This window comes from Bos taurus, chromosome 17, assembly GCF_002263795.3.
Source record: "Bos taurus isolate L1 Dominette 01449 registration number 42190680 breed Hereford chromosome 17, ARS-UCD2.0, whole genome shotgun sequence".
Classification (NCBI taxonomy): domain Eukaryota; kingdom Metazoa; phylum Chordata; class Mammalia; order Artiodactyla; family Bovidae; genus Bos; species Bos taurus.
Genome location: NC_037344.1, coordinates 57845081 through 57865834, shown reverse-complemented (window position 1 = coordinate 57865834; position 20754 = coordinate 57845081). Strand labels below are relative to the sequence as shown.

At 47.2% G+C, this 20754-nt stretch overlaps 1 protein-coding gene across 2 annotated transcripts in view; it reads right to left on the bottom strand.

Annotated features, from left to right (window-relative positions):
- NOS1 (nitric oxide synthase 1) overlaps positions 1–20754 on the bottom strand; it is a 208681-nt gene that overhangs the window by 34997 nt on the left and 152930 nt on the right. For both annotated transcript variants that reach the window (XM_059876393.1, XM_059876394.1), the window contains exons 12-21: positions 20438–20632; positions 19762–19847; positions 17345–17489; positions 16084–16188; positions 15510–15568; positions 14020–14121; positions 11392–11508; positions 5191–5365; positions 4278–4416; positions 3667–3745 (exon numbers count right to left, since the gene is read on the bottom strand). In XM_059876393.1, coding sequence (XP_059732376.1) covers positions 3667–3745; positions 4278–4416; positions 5191–5365; positions 11392–11508; positions 14020–14121; positions 15510–15568; positions 16084–16188; positions 17345–17489; positions 19762–19847; positions 20438–20632 — 1202 coding nt within the window. The remainder of the gene's footprint in view (positions 1–3666; positions 3746–4277; positions 4417–5190; positions 5366–11391; positions 11509–14019; positions 14122–15509; positions 15569–16083; positions 16189–17344; positions 17490–19761; positions 19848–20437; positions 20633–20754) is intronic.

Here is a 20754-nt window from a genome sequence, read left to right as displayed (position 1 = left end):
GAAAAAGCATGACATGTCTGAGGATGGGAAAGAAGACTGGAGGGTTTGGAAGAGGGGTCAACACAGGGCTGACTGGCACAGGAGGAGGTTAGAGAGCTAGGAAGAGACCCGATCAGGAGGGTCTCATTGTAATCTGTTCAGGCAAGGAGTTTGGAGGTTTCCTGAGATCAGTGGGAAGCCATTGGAGGGTGTGAAGCTGCAGGAGGATGGGCTTCCATTTATGTTCTTAAAAGATTAGTCTGGCTGCTATTTGGAAGATGAATCTTTGAGAGAAAAGGCAAGAAACAAGGAAGACAAGTTAGGTGGCTTTGGGAGGCCCTCAGACCACAGATGATTGTGGCCTTTCTTACGGTGGCAGCTGTAGATCTGAAATGTATTTGAAAGACAAGCCCATGGTATCAGCTGAGAGTTGGATGGATATTAGGAGGGAGACAGAGGAGGCAGAGAGGGAGCCTGAGTTTGGGGCTTACACTGAATGTTGATGTCCTGTGTTAAGCTGGGGAAGGCTGGAAAGAAGTGATTTTATCCAAGAGGAGCTGGGAATTGAGAGTACTCCCATGCAGAACTCTCCATTACAATGTCCCATCTTTCTCTGCTATACCCCAGCACTCAGGCCCTTTCAGCATCTTTGCTCCTACACAGCCCTGTCTGTTCTCTATCTTATCTAAAGCTGACCCTGTGTCTCCCCTCCTCCTCCTGACTTCTAGGACTTACATGGCCCATACCCCACCCATTAGCGCTCCACTGTACTCTTTTCTGTATTGTTTGCTAATTGCCGCACACAGGACAGTTTATTTCCTGGCCAGGCAGTGTCGCTTTTCTCTTTAGAGTTGCAAGGATCACCCTCAAAAAGTGGTTTATTTCCTCTTAAGCACTTTGCTTGCTTAAGGGTCTCTTGTTATGGGTGGGAACAGGGTGGGGAGGGTGTTTCATAATATCTTTATGTGGTCTCCTGGCTCAAACATCCTGACTTTGGCTGTGGGCAGGGGAAGATGGGAGAAAGGGTCATACTTTTTTACTCAATCGTTAAACACACACACACACACACACACACACACACCCCTTATAAAGCTGGAAATGGTAGTAAGGCCTGAAAATAGGTAGTGCTGTGGAGTGTGGTTTTAAAGGGTTAAACACTGAGACCCCATTTGATTCTTTTAAAGCTAATCTGTAACTGATTTTAATACTATCTTCTGGTTACTAACCTTTCTGAAATGCCCTCTTGTAAGTCGCTCAGCACAGAGTCAGCTGCCCTTTCCAGAGGTGGATGGTTTGGTGGGGGTGGAGGGCATTTATTCTGGGACTTGGTCCAACTTAGCATCAAAACATTTGCAAATTACCTTGCTTTGTATGTACTATGGTTTGGGAGTAACTTTTATGATCTGGTCTTTCATGGTTGGTCGCTGAGAGAAATGCCCAGTAGATTCTTAGTCCCTTCTTCTCCAATGCCACTGAGATTGTACTTTTCCATGGGACAGAAATGGGGAGTAAGATGTGTATTTCAAATATAGAGTCACTTTCTACTGGGTTGGCCAGAAAGTTCGTTCACTTTGGGGCCAACCAATATATCAGAGATTATTATGCTCTGAATATTACATGTGACTAATTCTTCAAATACATTAATTTCCCAATCCATTTCTTGAGCGTTTGAGGGTCTGGGGGAGAACATGCGCGCCCTGGGGCTCCATCCTGTTGACCACATTGACGACTTTATCATATGTTTTACATCCGGGCACACAGAACAGACTTGTGGTTGCCAAGGGGGTGAGGGGTTTGGGGGAGATGGAGCGAGAGGCTGGGGGTCACAGAAGCAGCTTTTATATGTAGAATGGATAAACAAGTTCCTACTGTATGGCACAGAGGATTATATTCAATATCCCGTGATAAACCATAATAGGAAAGAATACTTAAGAATGTGTGTATACATGTATAACTGAAGCACTTTACTCTACAACAGAAATTAATGCAACATTGTAAATCAACTATAGTTTAATTGAAAAAAAAAGTTTTATATCCACATAGAAAGCACACATATTAAAATGTGCACATGTATGAAGCTGGGGTGGGTGAGGAGTAGTAGCAGAAACAGCATACCCCAGCTGCTTTGTGTGTGCTGTTTTTAATACAGCTGTCTTGTGATGCTGCTGATGCCACAGGTATAGCCATTTGGTGTTCTTGACTTTGGAGTCAGAGAACTGAGTCTGAGTGACCTTAAAAAGGCCACTTGCATTTTCTACTTGTCATTTTTCCTATTTAAAACACGGGTGATAACTACCTATTTCCTGGGCTGTTCCTGCACAGAGAGAACTCAAAACTGTGCTAGGAACACAGAAAATACTAGATAAGTACTAGTTCTCATTTTAGGTAAGGAGACAGGTATTCTGAAGACCTAAGGGACTTGTCCAAGGTCACATGGCTGGGGGATGGCAGCACTGGGGTAAGAACTCAGAGTTGTCTGGCTCAAGAGGCCACCCTCTGTACCGTGCCACGCAAAGGATGAAGATCTCAAAGGATTTTCATGGGCTAGTTTCCATTCAATGGGGATCCAGGCAAAGACTTTCAAAACTGCTAAAAAAATGTACTTATACATGGAGTGATGCAGAGATCTGGCTGGATCATTTTGAAAAGACTTCAGGTCTGAGAGCAGAAAGGACATAAGCTTAATGGGAGAGTGGCAAGGCTGTTAGGACAACCCCGGGCTGCTTTAGCAGCTCCTGTCCGGATTGAGGATGGTAACAATAGCCTTGGCGCACGTGGCCGTGATCACAGGACCTCACTGCTCTGTGACCAGGCCCGAGAACGACGCTTCTAGCAGGACAGTGTGTTCTTCTACTACAGCCAACGGTTCGGGAAACCGGGTCTCAGGAGAAATAGCTGGAAGGAACGAGAATCAGGGAGAGCGGCTGCTGTCTTGGCTACTGGCAGCTCTCTCATTTGGAAGAACTGACTTTGTTCTGGGTGTCACTGGAGAGTGTAACACAGGATCAAAATGGAAGTGCTAGGAACACATGCTTTGGTATAAACAATAGGAAGACAATTTCTAACAACTGGGACCTCAGAACACAGAAGGGGCTGTTTTGTAGGTTCATAAACTTCCTGTCATCCCAAAGGACTTAAAGTAGAGACTAAGCAGGCATTTCTCAGGACATCAGAGAAGAATTATCCGCAAAGAGGAGCTGTCTGGACTAAGCTGTCTGACTAAGGAGCTGTCTGACTAAGGTGCATGTTAGAGTGAATATTAGCAGTTTGACAAAGGTGTGGTCTCTATTAAAAAAAATTCCTCATAAAACATTTCTCTATCCCCTTTCCACAGAGATCATCACTATTCATTTTTTTTTTCTTTTCTTTTTGGCTGTACCAAGTAGCTTGTGGGATCTTAGTTCCTTAATCATGGATCAAACCTGCACCCCCTGCCGTGGAAACCTGGGGTCTTAACCACTGGATCACCAGGGAAGTCCCAACCATTTACTTTTTTCATCCCTGCAGGTTGGAGCTTGGCAAATGGAAAGCAGTAAGCCAAGATGCTGCAAGGCAGCAAAGGGGGTCTGGAGGACCCTTCCAGTGGTAATAGGAAGTCAGTCCTTGGAGTCAACAAGGGTTCATTCCTTGCTGTGGGAGGCGTCTGGGGCAGAGGCAGGGAACGTGAAGGGACCAGGGTGTTCCTACCTGGATTTTGGACTCTGAAGGTTCTGGCGGCTGAGGAGTCGAGCGGCTGAGACCCGCTTTTTGTGGACACTGGATAGACCTGGGTGGGGGAAGAACAAAGGTGCTCCTGAGATGGGGCAAAACAGTTGTCAATTCAGAGTCCCCAGCTTCTCCTGACCCTCTGGAGTGAGACGAAGAGATAAAAGAAAAGCGGTCAGGCGGGCCTTGGGGCGGGTGGTTGTGGATACAGCAGAACAGAAAGCAAAGCTGGCTGAACTTGGCGGAGAAGAGGAGGTTTAGGGTAACATGCTGCAGGGCTGGAGAGAGAGCCCAGAGCAGCCACAGTGTGTTTATTTGGGTGGCCTGCCTAAAGGGTGGAGGTGGGCACAGCAACCCACTCCAGTATTCTTGCCAGGAGAATCCCATGGATGGGGGAACCCAGTGGGCTACGATCCATGGGGTTGCAAAGGGCTGGACATGACTGAAGCGACTGAGCACACACGCATGTACTGCAAGGGAGACCTAAGCATCGAAGCCCACCTTCTCTAAGGACCTTTCGGAGGTGAGAACTGCCGTCTCCCGTCCCCACCCCCGGGTCGTGGATGTCTCCCCAGGCGGGTGGTAGGAGGTACCTTGTGTGAGTTCCGGAGCTTCCGCCACGTAGGTGAGACGGAACTTGTTCCTCTTCCAGCTGCGGTCATTGCTGATGAGGGAGTTGTTCGCCTTCTCAATGTTGACGTCATCACCCACGCAGAACACATCACAGGCTGCCTGTGTTACACATTATACACATTAGGAGCCACTCCCATCTTCCTCTCCGCACCTCCCCCGCCCCGGGGAATCACCAGTCCACTTCCTGTATCTCTGAATTTGCCTGTTCTGGACGTTTCGTGTACATGGACTCGGACAGTAAGTGTCCTTTTGTTCTGGCTTCTTCCACGTAGCACATGTTTTCAAGATTCATCCATGTCGTAGCATGCATCAGCACCTCATTCCTTGTTGTGCCCGAACATTCCATTGCAGGGACACACTACAGTTTGTTCATCCATTCATCATATTTAATGCTAACCAGTTTACATTTAAATCTAAATGACCACGTGTGGCCAGTGGCTACTGTACAGGTCACTGGAGATCTAGCACAAGAGGAACAAGATTGTCAAAGCAGACAGATTGGTGAGATCTGAGTTCCAGCCCGAGGCATGGCCCCCTGGGTTGGTTAACCAACTGTATGTTTTTGATTTACTTGTCTATGATTGTGAGTGAAGGATGGGTTCCTCCCAGCTCTAAAATTCCAAGGCTCTATAATTTTTTATAGACGAACTCTTTACCCTTAATACAGGAGGCTGGATTCCAGGTGGAAAATGTGTCTTAGGACCACCCAAAGTCATATGACTTGTTTAAAGCTGTCCCCTGGTTGGATACATAAGGGAAGTATCAAAGATTTTCTCAAGTTTTTTCTATTTCTGATGGTTTAGGTGATCTGTCCTTGGGGGTCCCTGGGGACATGATTCCTCATGGGTCTCTAAAACTGGGGCAGATGGTTACCTTGAAGACCTTCTTAGCCCAGGTCCTGAAAGCCTCTTCCTGCCCACAAAGCTCGTCCCCCTCCCTCATCTTCAAGATCCTCTCTCCTCCAAGCTCTTCCAGGAGAGTGTCCACGGCATGTCCAAAGGCGCAGAAGTGAGGGTATGCCCGTGAGCCAAGACCGAACACAGAGAACCTGCCAAGAAGACAAGAGAAGCTCTGGAATAGGGGGCTGGGGAGAACGTGCAGCGGTTCCAGTGTCAGGGACTGTTCAGTCAGTTCAGTTGCTCAGTCGTGTCCGACTCTTTGCGACCCTATGAATCGCAGCACGCCAAGCCTTCCTGTCCATCACCAACTCCTGGAGTTCACTCAAACTCACGTCCATAGAGTCAGTGATGCCATCCAGCCATCTCATCCTCTGTCGTCCCCTTCTCCTCCTGCCCCCAATCCCTCCCAGCATCATTCTTTTCCAATGAGTCAACTCTTTGCATGAGGTGGCCAAAGTACTGGAGTTTCATCTTTAGCATCATTCCTTCCAAAGAACACCCAGGACTGATCTCCTTTAGGATGGACTGGTTGGATCTCCTTGCATTCCAAGGGACTCTCAAGAGTCTTCTCCAACACCACAGTTCAAAAGCATCAATTCTTCAGCACTCAGCTTTATTCAAAGTCCAACTCTCACATCCATACATGACCACTGGAAAAACCATAGCCTTGACTAGACAGACCTTTGTTGGCAAAGTAATGACTCTGCTTTTCAATATACTGTCTAGGTTGGTCATAGCTTTCCTTCCAAGGAGTAAGTGTCTTTTAATTTCATGGCTGCAGTCACCATGTGCAGTGATTTTGGAGCCCTCAAAGATAAAGTCTGACACTGTTTCCACTGTTTCCCCATCTATTTCCCATGAAGTGATGGGACCAGATGCCATGATCTTCATTTTCTGAATGCTGAACTTGAAGCCCACTTTTTCACTCTCCTCTTTCACTTTCATCAAGAGGCTTTTGAGTTCCTCTTCACTTTCTGCCATAAGGGTGGTGTCATCTGCATATCTGAGGTTACTGATATTTCTCCCAGCAATCTTGATTCCAGCTTGTGCTTCTTCCAGCCCAGCGTTTCTCATGATGTACTCTGCATATAAGTTAAATAAGCAGGGTGACAATATACAGCCTTGACGAACTCCTTTTCCTATTTGGAACCAGTCTGTTGTTCCATGTCCAGTTCTAACTGTTGCTTCCTGACCTGCATACAGGTTTCTCAAGAGGCAGGTCAGGTGGTCTGGCATTCCCATCTCTTTCAGAATTTTCCACAGTTTACTGTGATCCACACAGTCAAAGGCTTTGGCATAGTCAATAAAGCAGAAATAGATGTTTTTCTGGAACTCTCTTGCTTTTTCTATGATCCAGCAGATGTTGGCAATTTGATCTCTGGTTCCTCTGCCTTTTCTAAAACCAGCTTGAACATCTGGAAGTTCAGGGTTCATGTATTGCTGAAGTCTGGATTGGTGAATTTTGAGCATTACTTTACTAGCGTGTGAGATGAGTGCAGTTGTGCAGTAGTTTGAGCATTCTTTGGCATTGCCTTTATTTGGGATTGGAACGAAAACTGACCTGTGAAGCCCTGTCCCCCAGTGTGACTGTATTTGGACATGGGGCCTTCAAGGAGGTAACTGAGGTCAAACGAGGTCATACGGGTGGGGCCCTAATCCTTCTAAAAAGAGGGAGAGGTACCTGAGAGCTCTCTCTTCCACCCCCAGTGAGAGGCTCTCAGAGGAAAGGCCACGTGAGGACACAGCAAGAAGGCGGATGTCTGCAAGCCAGGAAGACAGGCCTCACCAGAAACCTTGAGCTTGGACTTGCAGCTTCCAGAAGTGTTAGAAACAAATTTCTGTTGTTGAGGCCCCCAGCCTGTGGTACATTGTGGTGGCTGCCCAAGCAGATAAAGACAACTGGTACCTCCAGAAGGGCAGACCACCCCACACCCATTTGAGGAAGGCCATCTTTAAGCCTGAGAGCCCCTAAACCCTGCTCTCCCTTCCTTCTGGTCTCTGCTAGGTGCCACTGTCCTCAGGAGAAAACTCCCAGTTGGTCCTTAGGAGGATGGGTGACCTGGAACCATTGGCTGTTTCTTGAGTGTCCCTTTCTAAGCTAGACTAATTGGGAAAATTAATCTACTGGATTAGCCAAAAAGTTCATTTGGATTTTTCTGTAAGACATCGCAGAAAACCCTGAATGAACTTTTTGGCCAACTCCATACATCAGTGAAAGACTTGACTTTCTTACTCAGCATACAACTAAATTAGTTTCAAGTACAAAGAGCATGAAAACTCCAGCATAGCAGTTCTTGGGGACCTGTGCTAACGAGGAGATCAGAAGAACCCGTCATTAATACATCCAGTGTTGGTGTGTAAACAGGTTCTTCTCAAAGGGATTGAAAGATTTATGATATGCTGGCTGTGAAATTGATTTGTTTCACAAAGCCTCTTTGCTTGGAATAGACATATACACTCTGCTATATTTAAAATGAATGCGACAAGGACCTGCCGTACAGCACACGGGATGCCGCTCAATGTTCTGCGGCAGCCTGGATGGGAGGGGAGTCTCGGGGGGAATGGATCCATGTGTATGTATGGCTGGGTCCCTTCACTGTTCACCTGAAACTATCCCAACACTTGTTTGTTCATTGGCTATACCCCAGTACAAAACAAAAGAGCTTAATTTTTAAAAAATGTCTGTTTGCATAGATGCCACAAGAAAATGTTGGTGTTTGAATCAATGGGGGTCAAGTTAATGAGAATTTTCTGAAGTCTGGGAAGTAGAGGGCTGTGTCCCAGAGGACCCCTTAGTCCCGCACAGACTTGACATCACACTTCCAGGACTTGGTCCCGGCTGTGGGTCTTGGCCTCACTGGCCCTAGATGGACAAGGGAACAAGTGGGATACGAACAGCACCACAACTTGCATTTTTTTCCAGGTTGGAATGTGACTATCCTGTGGGTGACTGTCATTTCAGACAAGTCAAGGAGTGGAGCTGTTCAACTTGCTCCTTACAGAGTCTGACTCTGTCCCTGAATCTTTCTTATTAAAGAATGATGGAGCCAGCCATCACATGAAAGACTGCAATGGGGGATGAGGGGAAAACAGTAGGACAAGCTGGGAAGTGGCCCTCTTGTTATTGGAGAATGAGCCTGAGATGGGGTCCAGGTGTCTCAGAGATCGTGGGCAAGTTTACATAGATTAATATCCCCTCCTCTGAAATCCACACTGATGCTTCTTCATCTTATTCTCCCGCCCTTCTTTCCTGGGGGCTCCACAGTCTTCCCAAGGGAGGGATATAGGGTTAGGTAGCATGTTTCCCCATCACTCCTTCACCCACGATCCTCCTTTACCTGGATTCCTCACCTTTTCCCTGCAGGTGGTGAGAACTGGTGGCCAGCATGGGACTGCTTGGATGGGGGCCAAGAAGCTGCACTCCTGCCCCCAGCCATCGCCCTTAGCCTGATGCAGGTTTGAAAACTCAGTGCTAGTCATGCCTTGTGGTTAGGGAGTTGTTCCCCAAACCTCTACTATTTATTTACTTATTTTAATATTAATTTATTTATCTGGATGCACTGGGTCTTAGTTGTGGCACGTAGGATCTTTAGTTGTGACCTGTGGGATCTAGTTCCCTGACCAGGGATTGAACCCAGGCCTCCTGGATTGGAAGTGCAGAGTTTTAGCCACTGGACCACCAGGGAAGTCCCTCCAATATTGATTATGTTTGAGATATCCGCCATACTTGACTACCTCTCACACTGTTATTTACTTAATAGTTGCTATTTAATTTGGTTTTAATTTGTACTCTATTTGCACAAATTATTTGTACAATTATTTGTACTAGCTATTCAAACCCACTGGTGTTCACTAAGAGATGGCCCGGGGAATTAATTCATTAACGTGCTTCCCAATCTCTGAAGGCCTGTGTCACAGTCATCTCCTATATTCACATTTCATCACAGTCTAAACCTTATGATTGTAAAATTCCTATTTTAAAACCAGAAAACCTGGAAAAATTATTATAATTGGGGCCAGATAGTAAATATTTTCAGGCTTGTAGGCTAAGAAGCAAAACTGATTCTATTATGCAGATATCTGTGTAACAAGGAAGAAAATAAATTTCTGTATGCTTTTGGATAAAATTAAAAATATAATAGCAATAGTTATGGGGTACATTTTTCTAGTTATATATAGCTACTAATGAGAAGACTGGAATTTTTTTTTGAGAGGGGTATAGCATTTTGCTTAACTGGGGCTTGAAGGGAATATTTTCTATCATCAAATAAATTGTAGATGTTCATCTGTAAAAACCATTCTGGGTTGTACAGAGATATACAGTGGCTGGGCTGGATTCAGCCGATGGGCTGCAGTTTGCCAACCCCTGCTCTTAGGCATGATAGATTTAATAAGGAAAAAAATGGGTCTAAATGTCAAACCATGGATGTTTCAATGTCAAGCTAGAGAACATGAACTGATGTCAAAACCCATCAGTTCGAGGATGAACCAAGGGGGAACCCTAATGTAAACTATAGGCCCTGGGTGACAATGATGTGTCAATATAGGTTCATCAACTGTATAAATGCACCACCATGGTAGGGGATGGAGGTGGCTGTGTGTGTGTGTGTGTGTGTGTGTGTGTGTGTGTGTGTGCGTGCGTGCGTGCACCGAGGGTTGGGCAGGTAGTACACGCAGAATCTCTGTTGTCTTCCCTTCAATTTTGCTGTGAACCTAAAGCTACTTAAAAAAAAATAAAGTTTATTAAAAAGTGTACTGATGGGGAATTCCCTGGTTGCCCAGTGGTTAGGTCTTTGATGTACAGTCGCTCAGTCAACTCTGACTCTTTGCAGCCCCATGGACTGCAGCACACCAGGTTTCCCTGTCCTTCACCATCTCCCGGAGCTTGCTCAATCTCATGCCCATTGAGGCAGTGATGCCAACCAATCAAGTTACGTGGCATGGCCAAAAAGAAAAAAAGTGTACTGATAGAAACAATAGTTGAATATCTAGGAACCCTGTGATCTCTATCATATTCTAAGCATTGCCCTGAGCCGGTGTGGAGGAGGTTGCATTGGTGAAGGTCTAAGAGGTTCCTCGGACTGCAAGGAGATCCAACCAGTCCATCCTAAAGGAGATCAGCCCTGGGTGTTCATTGGAAGGACTGATGCTGAAGCTGAAACTCCAATACTTTGGCCACCTCATGTGAAGAGTTGACTCATTGGAAAAGACTCTGATGCTGGGAAGGATTGGGGGCAGGAGGAGAAGGGGACGACTGAGGATGAGATGGCTGGATGGCATCACTGACTCTACGGACGTGAGTTTGAGTGAACTCTGGGAGTTGGTGATGGACAGGGAGGCCTGGGGTGCTATGATTCATGGGGTCGCAAAGAGTTGGACACGACTGAGCGACTGAACTGAAGAGGTCCCTGGCTGTGCCTGAGCACTGCTTACACAGTAGCCTCATCTTGACCAGTGTCTATGAAACCAAGGGTTTGACATCCAGTTTTCTTCCTTTCCAAATACCCATGAAACTGAATCCACAACCACTGAAGTAGAAAATATCTGTCCACGTACTATCTAAAATGTTCTCATGGGATGTGACTACACTTTGGGAAACAAGGAGTCGTGACAATATTTTTTTTAATCTGACTGTACATGGGAGGCAATTAGGGAGATTGAAGAAAAAAAAAAAAACAAGCAAACCCTGGATCCAAGTTTAGACCCAACTACATCAAAGTCTCTGGAGGTGGGGCTCAGGTATCTGTACATTATAAACATTTCCAAGTGATTTTGATGAGCATCCAAGGTTGGGAACCACTGGGTCATGGTGGGGTGTCCCCAGAAGCTTCTAATATATAAGATATAGTAGCACTTATGAAGGGAACTCACTGAGTTACATCTGGGGGATTAGCATCCTTTAGCACAAATGATATGAAATTCATGCAAAGAGGTGAAACTTGGGTGATGGGGGCTCTGAAGGAGTGTGATTTTGGAAGAGGTCATAGGAGGGGTCCAGGTAATGTGCTTTAATGAAGCAGGAGGACATCCCCAAACAGTGAGAGTGCAGCTGGTTATTCAAGGGATGAATGGACATGGAAGGGAGACCCCTCCCCAAACAGAGAGCCCACTTTGTTACCCTGTCCAGCTCCCCAGGAGCCTTCATCATCCCTGACGCCCCAGGCCCCTCTCTCACCTCACGTTGGCCAGGGGTCCAGTACTCTCAAAGTTGTCTCTGAGGTCTGGCCCATCACCTGATGATTTGCGGGAGTCGGAGTACGAGGAAACGCTGTTGAAACGCACCTTGTAGCTCCTGCCAAGACGAAAGAGAGTCTGTGAACTCTGGTTCAGAGCCCCCGTCCTGGGGTTAGTACCCCCATGGCTATCTCTATTACCAGTCCTGGTTCTAGGACCTTCCCTTTGAGTGTTGAGTGAGACTGTAACACATCCATGGCCTTGACTAGAACATATCAACTCACCCTCGCCCACCACACGGACACCTAGCCATCATCTGATGCTGCGCGTATTGAAAAGGTTTCAGCAGAAACAGAATCACAGACACAGACAGCAGCCTGGTGGTTGCCGAGGGGGAGGGGGTGGCGGGGCGACGGAGTGGGAGGGTGGGGTGAGCAGGGGTAGCTTTCACACAGAGAAAGGATAAACCACGAGGTCCTGCTGTACAGCACAGGGAGCTATATTCAGTAGCCTATGATAAACCATAATGGGAAAGAAAATTCAAAAAAGAATGATTATATATAACTGAATCACTTTGCTGTACAGCAGATATTAATACAGCATTGTAAATCCACTATACTTCAATTAAAAATATTAAAACTGAAAAAAAAAAGGAAAAGGTTTGAGACCACATTAATTGTCCATTCCTTAACCCATTAGACCATGTTTCCTTACTTCCCACATGTTAACCAGGACAAGAATCATTCTGAGATCTTGTTAAGATGCAGATCCTGACTCAGGAGGTCCAGGGTAGGGCCTACGATGCTGCATTTCCGAGAAGTTCCCAGGAGATGCCGTTGGTCCCCAAACCTCACACTGCCTAGCGAAGAATTACACTCCTGCTGTCTGCTATAGTAACCACGAAAGAATTACATTTCTGCTGTCTGCTACAGTAGCCATGGGATGCATGTGACTATTTAAATTCATTCAGATTGGATATGATGAAACACTTTGCTCCCCACATGCACTAAACTCACGTCAAGGGCTTGACAGCCATGTGTGGCTAGTGGTGCTGTATAGGGCGACATAGATATAGAACATTTATGTGCTCATAGAAAGGCTTATTGGGCGGTGCAGGACTGTTTCACTCAATACTCTCTTTTCTTTTTCCTATTCAAAAAAATTGAAGTATAGTGGATATACAGTATTATGTAAGTTACAGGTGTACAATATAGTGATTCACAATTTTTAAAGGTTATACTCCATTTATGAGCTTCCCTGGTGGCTCAGTGGTAAAGAATTCGCCTGCCAATCCAAGATACACGGTTCAACCCTAGGTCGGGAAGATTCTCTGGAGAAGGAACTGGCAGTATTCTTGCTTGGGAAAGCCCATGGACACAGGAGCCTGGTGGGCTACAGTCTACAGGGTTGAAAAAGAGGTGGACACCACTTGGCGACTAAACAACAACTCCATTTATAGTTATTTTAAAATATTGACCACATTCCCTGTGTTATACAATATAACATTGCAGCTTATTTTACACATAATAGCTTGCACCTCTTAATCCCCTACCCCTATTTTAACCCTTCCCTCTCTCCATTGGTAACGACTACAACATTCTCTTTCAATAAGGCTATCATCTTTAGACATTTCAAGGGTCTTTCACATTTCACATTTCAAATAAACATGAAAAATGTTCAGACACAGCCTGAAAAGAGATTGGATTTCTTATGAAGTTGTTTCAAAGAAGGAGAAAAATGTCACTGGGACTCAAACCTCGGCATCGGAGGCTCAGGAGCCTCGAAATTAAAAAAAACAAAAACGGTTTCCCAGTTTTCTTCTAAAACTGGTAAGTTCTGTTCTCAGATAAGGCAAAAACCAATAAAACTCCAAGACCAACAAAACAAAACAAACCCCCAAACAACAACAAAAGACTTTCATAAAACCCTCAAATCAAAACCCCAAACACAAAAACTCAACACACAAATCTGAGTGCAAAAGACAAAAAAAGAAATTGCGCATTCTGGCAGCAGGGTTTCTAAGCTGGATGTTCTTCAAAGTTTTTGCTCCAGCATCAGGAAAGTTCTAAATATATGTAAGTGTATTTTCTGCCCTAAAATAGTCTTACATTGAGTCACATCTCCAAATAAGTCCTGTAACATATCAGGGGGTGGCTGTGTTGTTAGTGTGGGAGGTAGGGTTGATGGTTGTGGGGTAAAAATATCAGCACATGTATTTGTATGAGGTTTGAGGCTTTTCCAAATGTGTTCCTCTTTGTTATCATCCTTCGATCCCTGCACCAGCTCCCAGAGATGGTCGGGGCAGAGATAGTTTCTCCCTATTTGGAAGGTGAGAAAGACAGAGAAGCCCAGAGAGGTCAAGTAACAAGCTCAAGGTTACTTAGTGTGTTAGTGCCATGGCCTGCGTTAGAACTCGGGTCTCCTTGAGACAGGGGCGTGGCTTTCGATGCTGCAGTATTGGGCATGCGCACGTGCATACTCATCGCCATGCGCGCGAGTGCTTACACCATTCACACACGCACATGAACGCCGGGCAAACACGATCACACAGGTGCATCCTGCACGTGCACACGTGCATGTGAGCACACACACACACACAAGCACGCATGTGCACATACAGATGCTCTACCTGCGCTGGCTGTCACGAACTGCAGCCAGACCGTGGACTTCTCTGTCACCACGGGAGAGGGGAGGCCCTTTACGGGGAAAGAAACGCAAGGGTTCCGGGTACCTAGAGGGGAGAATGGATGGTGCCCTATCTCTCCCTGGAGGAGGGGTGAGGGGGACCTGCTGAAGACCACCAGGATGGGGTGGGGAGGAGAGAGGCAGAGAGGGTGAGGAATAAGATGCTGGTCTTAAAAACAGGAGGGCTGACCACCAGGGACTCAGCTGTCCCCTGGGTATGGGATGTAGGCAAGTTTGGCAACGTGTGCTTGGCTGAAAGAGAACCAAGAGGGATGTTCTGCAGAACACAGCCTCTGAACGCCAGTCAGGGAATTCCCTGGCAGTCCAGTGGCTAAGACTTCACCTCCAAGTGCAGGGGTGCAGGCTCGATTCTTGGTCAGGGAGCTAAGATCTCACATGCCTTTTGGCCAAAAAACCAAAACATAAAACAGAAGCAGTACTGTAGCAAATTGTATAAAGACTTTAAAAGCAGTCCACATTTTTAAAAACCCAAACAAAATAAACAACAAATAAAATGCCAGCCAGCAATGACATCCAATCCTCAGCTTAAGACCTACTCCATGGTGGAGGCAACACCGCATGTGATGCTCTCGAAGAAAGGCAGCTTATTACTCACAGTTTGTATGTTCTCTGCTTTGAGGGGATTTAAGGGCTTTTCACAGGTAATTTTGGTTACGAGTGTTTGTCACCTTATGAAATATCTGTAGAACCCAACCCATGTTAAGTGGTTTTACCAGTAACATCTTTTGACCTCAGGCATTCTTTTTTGCCTTAGGAGGTATCTTGTTTGAAGTCAGCCTCCACGTTAGTGGATGCAACTCCGCCATGAACATCAGATGGAAAAGTTCTAGGTAAAGAAGCTCACTGATTCTGAATGTAAGCTTCCAAAGGGTGGAGTAATAAGAACTATATTTACAGGGCACTCAGCTTTTCATGGGGCGTCCCTGATGGCTCAAGCACTAAAGCATCTACCTGCAATGCAGGAGACGTGGGTTCCATCCCTGGGTCAGGAAGACCCCCTGGAGAAGGAAATGGCAATCCACTCGAGTATTCTTGCCTGGTAAATCCCTTGGAGGAACCTGGCAGGCTACAGTCCATTGGGCTGCAGAGTCGGACATAACTCAGCACACACGCACAGCTTCTCATAGGATGCTGATACCTATTTTTTACCTTGATTCTTACAAATTAGAAAGTTCACGCAGGTAGAATAAACACAATTTGATGCAAAAAGAAACTGAGGCACAGGGCTGTAAGGTGATTAAAGACCAGAATGTCCACTTCAGTGGACCGCAGATACCCACTGGCTAAAATAAGTCACAGATGGACTTCAGGTCACAAAAGTATCCAGAACTCAGAGCTGAACCCCAGATGCCAAGAGACAACATTTGGTTTCCCCCAGAGAGTGTCACGGACACTGGCGGGTCGTTTACTTACTTCCTTTCCTCGTGCACAGAGTTAGGGTTCCTCATTTCCATCAGAGCACAGCCAAATTTCTGGAGGTCGAAAGAGACAAGCAGGATGTGAGGCAGATATGATTACCTTGGGAATGGGTTTGGGCAGAGGGTCTGGGGGTCCCGACTGGCAAAAGAGGAGCCTGATGCCTGGGGGCCAGGGTGTCAGGGGTTTGGGCCAGGCAGCAGTGGTGTGAGTGGAAGAGGACTGTTTATAAAGGGCTACAAGTGTGGATGCCCCGCCCCCCCACCTCAGCACGCAAATTCCCTTTGTAGTGGTTTTCTACAAAATATTCTCCCTGCTTCTCTCATCTGGAGTGGGGGACACCAAGCTCTTGACTGGAGCATCCACTGCAAAGAAGTAGTGAGCTCAGGTGACAACATTTTCAGGAGGGCTTGGCTGGTCAGCGGACGCCAGCAGACTGAGGACTAGGAGTTGTCCAGTCTTGGCACAACCTGGCCCCAAATCGAGGTCACTGGCTTTGCGATTCTGGGAGGATCTGCTACTGAAGAGCAGGGAAGGTGGAAACAGCTGCCAGAATAGGAGCTCATCTCACCTCCCCATTCTCAGGGGGGTCTCCATTGCCAAAGGTGCTGGTAACCACCAGGACCAGAGTTTCATGTTCCAGGTGTACAATGTCATATTCTTCCATGGACATCACCTAGGTGGGAGAACGAGAGGGGAGAAGAAGGGAGAAGGCGATGAGGAGAGAGAAGGGGTAGGAGAGAAAAAGTGATGGGGGAAGAGGAGAGAGGAAGAAGAGTTATCTTGAGCCATCTCCTTAGGACAGAGATCCAAAGGTTCTGGGTGCCACTGTTTCAATGGGCTCAAGTGGGTAGAACTAAAAGCTTGTTGGTAGTATGGGTTGCCTTTGGCCTGAAGGACTTCGGAGAGTCTGGGGCAATGCGTTGGCTGCCAGTAGAGACCGATCTTGACTGGGACTCCTGGGCTTCTTACAACCAATGGATGCCAGAGTCTTCTTGACCATGTGTAGGCTGGGAATGGCCCAGCTGGATCTGACCAACTGTGTGCTCAGGTTGCTTTCCAGTCCCCCATCCAGCAACGCAGAGGGCCTGGGCCAAACACGTCTGTGTGCCAAGTCACTGCAACCCTATAACTGTTTACAACCCTATGGACTGTAGCTCATCAGGCTCCTCCAACCCAGGGATTCTCCAGGCAAGAATAGCGGAGTAGGTTACCATACCCTCCTCCAGGGGATCTTCCGACCCAAGGATCAAACCTGTGTCTCTTAAGTCCTGCACTGGCAGGCAGGTTTTTTTGTTTTTGTTTTTGTTTTTACCATGAGCATCACCTTAAAAACTGCTTTGCCCTATCTCTTAGAATTCCTTGGGTACCCTTTCTCAAAGTAGATCCGAGGAAAACACTGTCTCCCTTAGATGTGCTTTAAAAATAAGTGAGCCATAAGCGAACATCTTTGGGATACATTTATTTTCTCTCCTCTCCTCTTTTGGAGATGGTAACACACATGTGCAGAGTAAAGGCTCTGAGAATTCCTGCAGCAAAGAAACCCACTGAATTGTATGAAATGCGGGGCTTCCCAGACTAACTTCCAGATTTGTTTTTCAGAAACTTTCTAACATTTTGGTCGAGAACTGGGGGTTATGATTCCTGAACTCCTGGAGAGTTCACAGGGAGAGAAGCATCATTGTCCCTTGAAATATATGCAGGTGGCCTGATGGGCATCTTCAGATGTGCTGTTACCCACTCTCTAAGGGTTCTTCTCTGCTGACTGCCTCTGTCCCCTCCCCAGCTTCACCAGGAGGGCCCAGAGAGCATGGTAACAGCCTGCTACCCACCTTGGCATCAAAAGCATGTTTGAAGATCTCACACAAGGTTTTGGCATAAGCCTGCGACTTGCCCGTCTCTGTGGCATAAAGGATGGTAGCCTTGACCCTCTTGGCCATAGCCTGCCCCATCAGTTTGGCTGAGAACTTGACGGCTCTGTGGGGGAAGAGGGTGGAGAGAAAGACAGGAAATGTAGAAGGGAGGAAGGGTGTCAGGCTGGGACTTGGGGGCAAGAACCACGATCCACGAGATATAACAGAGGGAACATACTCTCCTCATCTCTGATGGCATCAGGGATACTCAAAGTGTGAGCTGAGGCGCCATATTGATCCCTTTCTTAAGTCCCTCCAGAGCAACCAGTCATGAGCTAACATGGTTGGTGAGCTTTGCTAGTTTGTTACTTGATGGATCAATCCCAGCCGTGAGGACCTCGGTTTGCCAAGCATTGCCCCCAAAGATGATCATTCATTCATTCACTCACTCATTTGGCCATTCATCATGTGTTTTGTTGAGGCCTGGCTATGTGCCAGGCATTGTTATAGGAATGGAAAAACAGAGAAATGGCTGTCATGGGGCTTCCATTCTTGTGTGTGAGTGAGAGAGAGAGAGAGAGAGAGAAAATGAATCACTAATAAATGAACAGGCATTGAACTTGAGGGGATTTTAGAGGTTTATAACTCCACAAAAGAAGGGCCAGGTCTGGTGTAGTCAGCCATGCACATCCAGGGTTTTGCAGAGGGTGATTCTTAATAGGCACTAAATATCTACCAAGAGCAGGAATGGATTTTAAACCCGCTGCTACCACCAAAGCTCTGGGGAGCTTAAATGTCAAGTCGGGGCTCTTTCTGGTTAAATGGAGAGTCCAGAAACAGTGTTTTCTTCCTTCCCATCTATGAGGATGTGGGCTTGGCAGGTGGGCCAGAGGCTCAGGAATGCCTCAGTTCACCTTCCAAGCAAGCATCCCTGTTCTAAGTAGGAATCACTTTGAGTAGATAAATTGCTAATTTACCCCCACCTGGGGATTATTGGTGGTAAATTCATCATTTTTTAGACTCAGGGAAACCACCCACGCTGCCTGAGTTAAGGGGGAGAAACAGAAAAGAATAAAAGGCACCTGGAGGGTTCCCTTTGAATGACTGGAGCAGAAAAAAGCATCTGTAATTAACTCCCATTGTTTCTTCCTCAAACTTAATAGTGCAATTAATGCTTTAGATTTTTCCCTCCCTTCTTCCCTCAGAGACAGGTTGAACTGAACTGAAGCCAAAGGCTGCTATGCCTGAGAACTGGTGATGCTCTCGTTAGGGAAGGGATGGCTGCTCATGTGGTCCAGCTTGGCTGGAAGATAACTGTGAGGGAGAAGGAGAAGGGGGAGGGAGGGGAGGGGAGATCCCGTGGACCATATGGGTGGAGCCAGGACCTAGGTTTCAGTCCCTGCAGGATCTACCAGTCACCTGTAGAGAGCAGAGAGTTCTAGAAACGAGGGGCTGAGGAAAGTGAGTGAGTAGCTTGGTGCACAATAGCTCCTCTGCCAAAAAGTGAGCTTCAAATAAGGGGTCTGTGAGGAGTGGATCAGGGAGTTCTCTGTCTTTAGACAGAAGGCAGGCATCCCCATTTAACCATCTCAGTCACCCTACTTGTCCCCTGGCTGACCACAGGTTCTTCAGGACAATGACTCTTCAGTAGCCTTGGTCCCTGATCCTCTCCCCTCCCTCCTGTTCTCAGTGAAATCTTACTCATTTCATTCATTAACTCATCTCCTGAAGGAAGCCCCCTTTGACCTCTCAGACTCGGTGACGTCTGTGAGGCTTCCGTGACTCCTTCCTCGATGGTAGCTGGGAGCTTCATGAGGGCAGGATCACGTTACTAGGCTTGTCATGGCATCTCTGGGGCCCAGCATAGTGCCTGGCACTGAGTATCCATTTTTGTTGGCCAGATGAGTGAACTGAATGAGCGAGATGAGATTCAGCCCTGACGAGTGTCCACTCTAGGCAGTGGTGTGCCGGAGCCAGCTCATCCCAGCTCCTCCTGACTCTGGCTTCAGTGACTTCCTGTTGGGAGCTTGAAACTGGCCATAGCGGGAATATTTACACCATGGAAATTGGCAAATGTTACAAGTCTATTAATGTTATTATTACTGTGGCCACCATTATCATTAGGAGAGCTGGTTTATCAACACAACACTGCTTCCAGGACAAGAATTTGGGAACCTGGGGGTGGGAAGAGAGGTTGGGAAGGAGAAGGGTCATGGCAATGTTCACATCTCAGACTCTGGGGCAAAGGAGGGACAGGAATGTTGGAGAAAATGGAGAAGTTACGTCACACGACAGAGAGAAGCACAGCATCCTCCCAGCCTTCTTTTCTGGGGCTTTCTGAATCTGGGGACACATACATCCCCCCCCCCGCCACATTCCAGCTTTAGGAGACTTACTCTGCCAGCTTCTTGAAGCCGATGGCTCGCCGTTTTGTGGGGGTCCCGTTGGTGCCTTTCCAGACATGGGTGTTCCAAGGGTCAGGCTGGGGAGAGAGGACCATGGTCACTACAGTGAGGGAGCCTGGTTCCCCTTGGGAGATGTCCAGGATCCCTGGGGGCTTATGGCTGCCTGGCCACGCCCACCCCTTAGCCCTTGAAGGGAGTGAGTCTGCTGGTGGTGACCCCAGGGGACCTGGCAGAGTGGCTGGCCCAGCCTCCCTGCACTGTCCTGCTAGACCTTCCCACTCAGACCCTCTCTGACTCATGACCCCTGACTACTTGTTTCAGTTTCATTTGTCTTTCAGCTCGAGTTGTATTATCCAATCTGATGGCTGCACTTGAGAGTCTGAAACGCAAGTTTGAACTGAGGTGTGCCCTAGCCAGCAGACCCCAACTTTTTGGGCACCAGTTTTGTAGAAGACAATTTTCCCACAGACCTGGGTGGGCGGGGGACGGTTTTGGGATGATTCAAGTGCTTTCCATTCATTGCGCACTTTATTTCTATTATTATTACATCAACTCCACCTCAGCTCACCAGGCATTAAATCCCGGAGTTTGGGGACCCCTGCTCTAGTTGTAACATGCATACTGGCTACTGAAGATTTAGGACCAAAGACATGGAGAGGGGCAGGACCTGGTATTCGAAGGAGGGTGTGAGCCGGTAGTTGAGCATCTCCTGGTGGAAGACAGGGGTGATACTGCCAGACATGGGGGGCACGATCCACACCCAGTCAGCGGGGCAGCCCCCCCGGCAGCGGTATTCATTCTCCATGTGCTTAATGAAGGACTCGGTGGCGGAGTGGTGGTCGACGATGGTCACCTTGTCACTCTGTGGGAGGAGAGGACACTGGGGAGTCAGGAGGAAAGACAAGCCGGGCTGTTTCAGGGCTCCCTCACCCCCAGAGCATGTTTCCTAAAGGGTGGTCCTGGGGATGATTCTAGGCAGTGTAA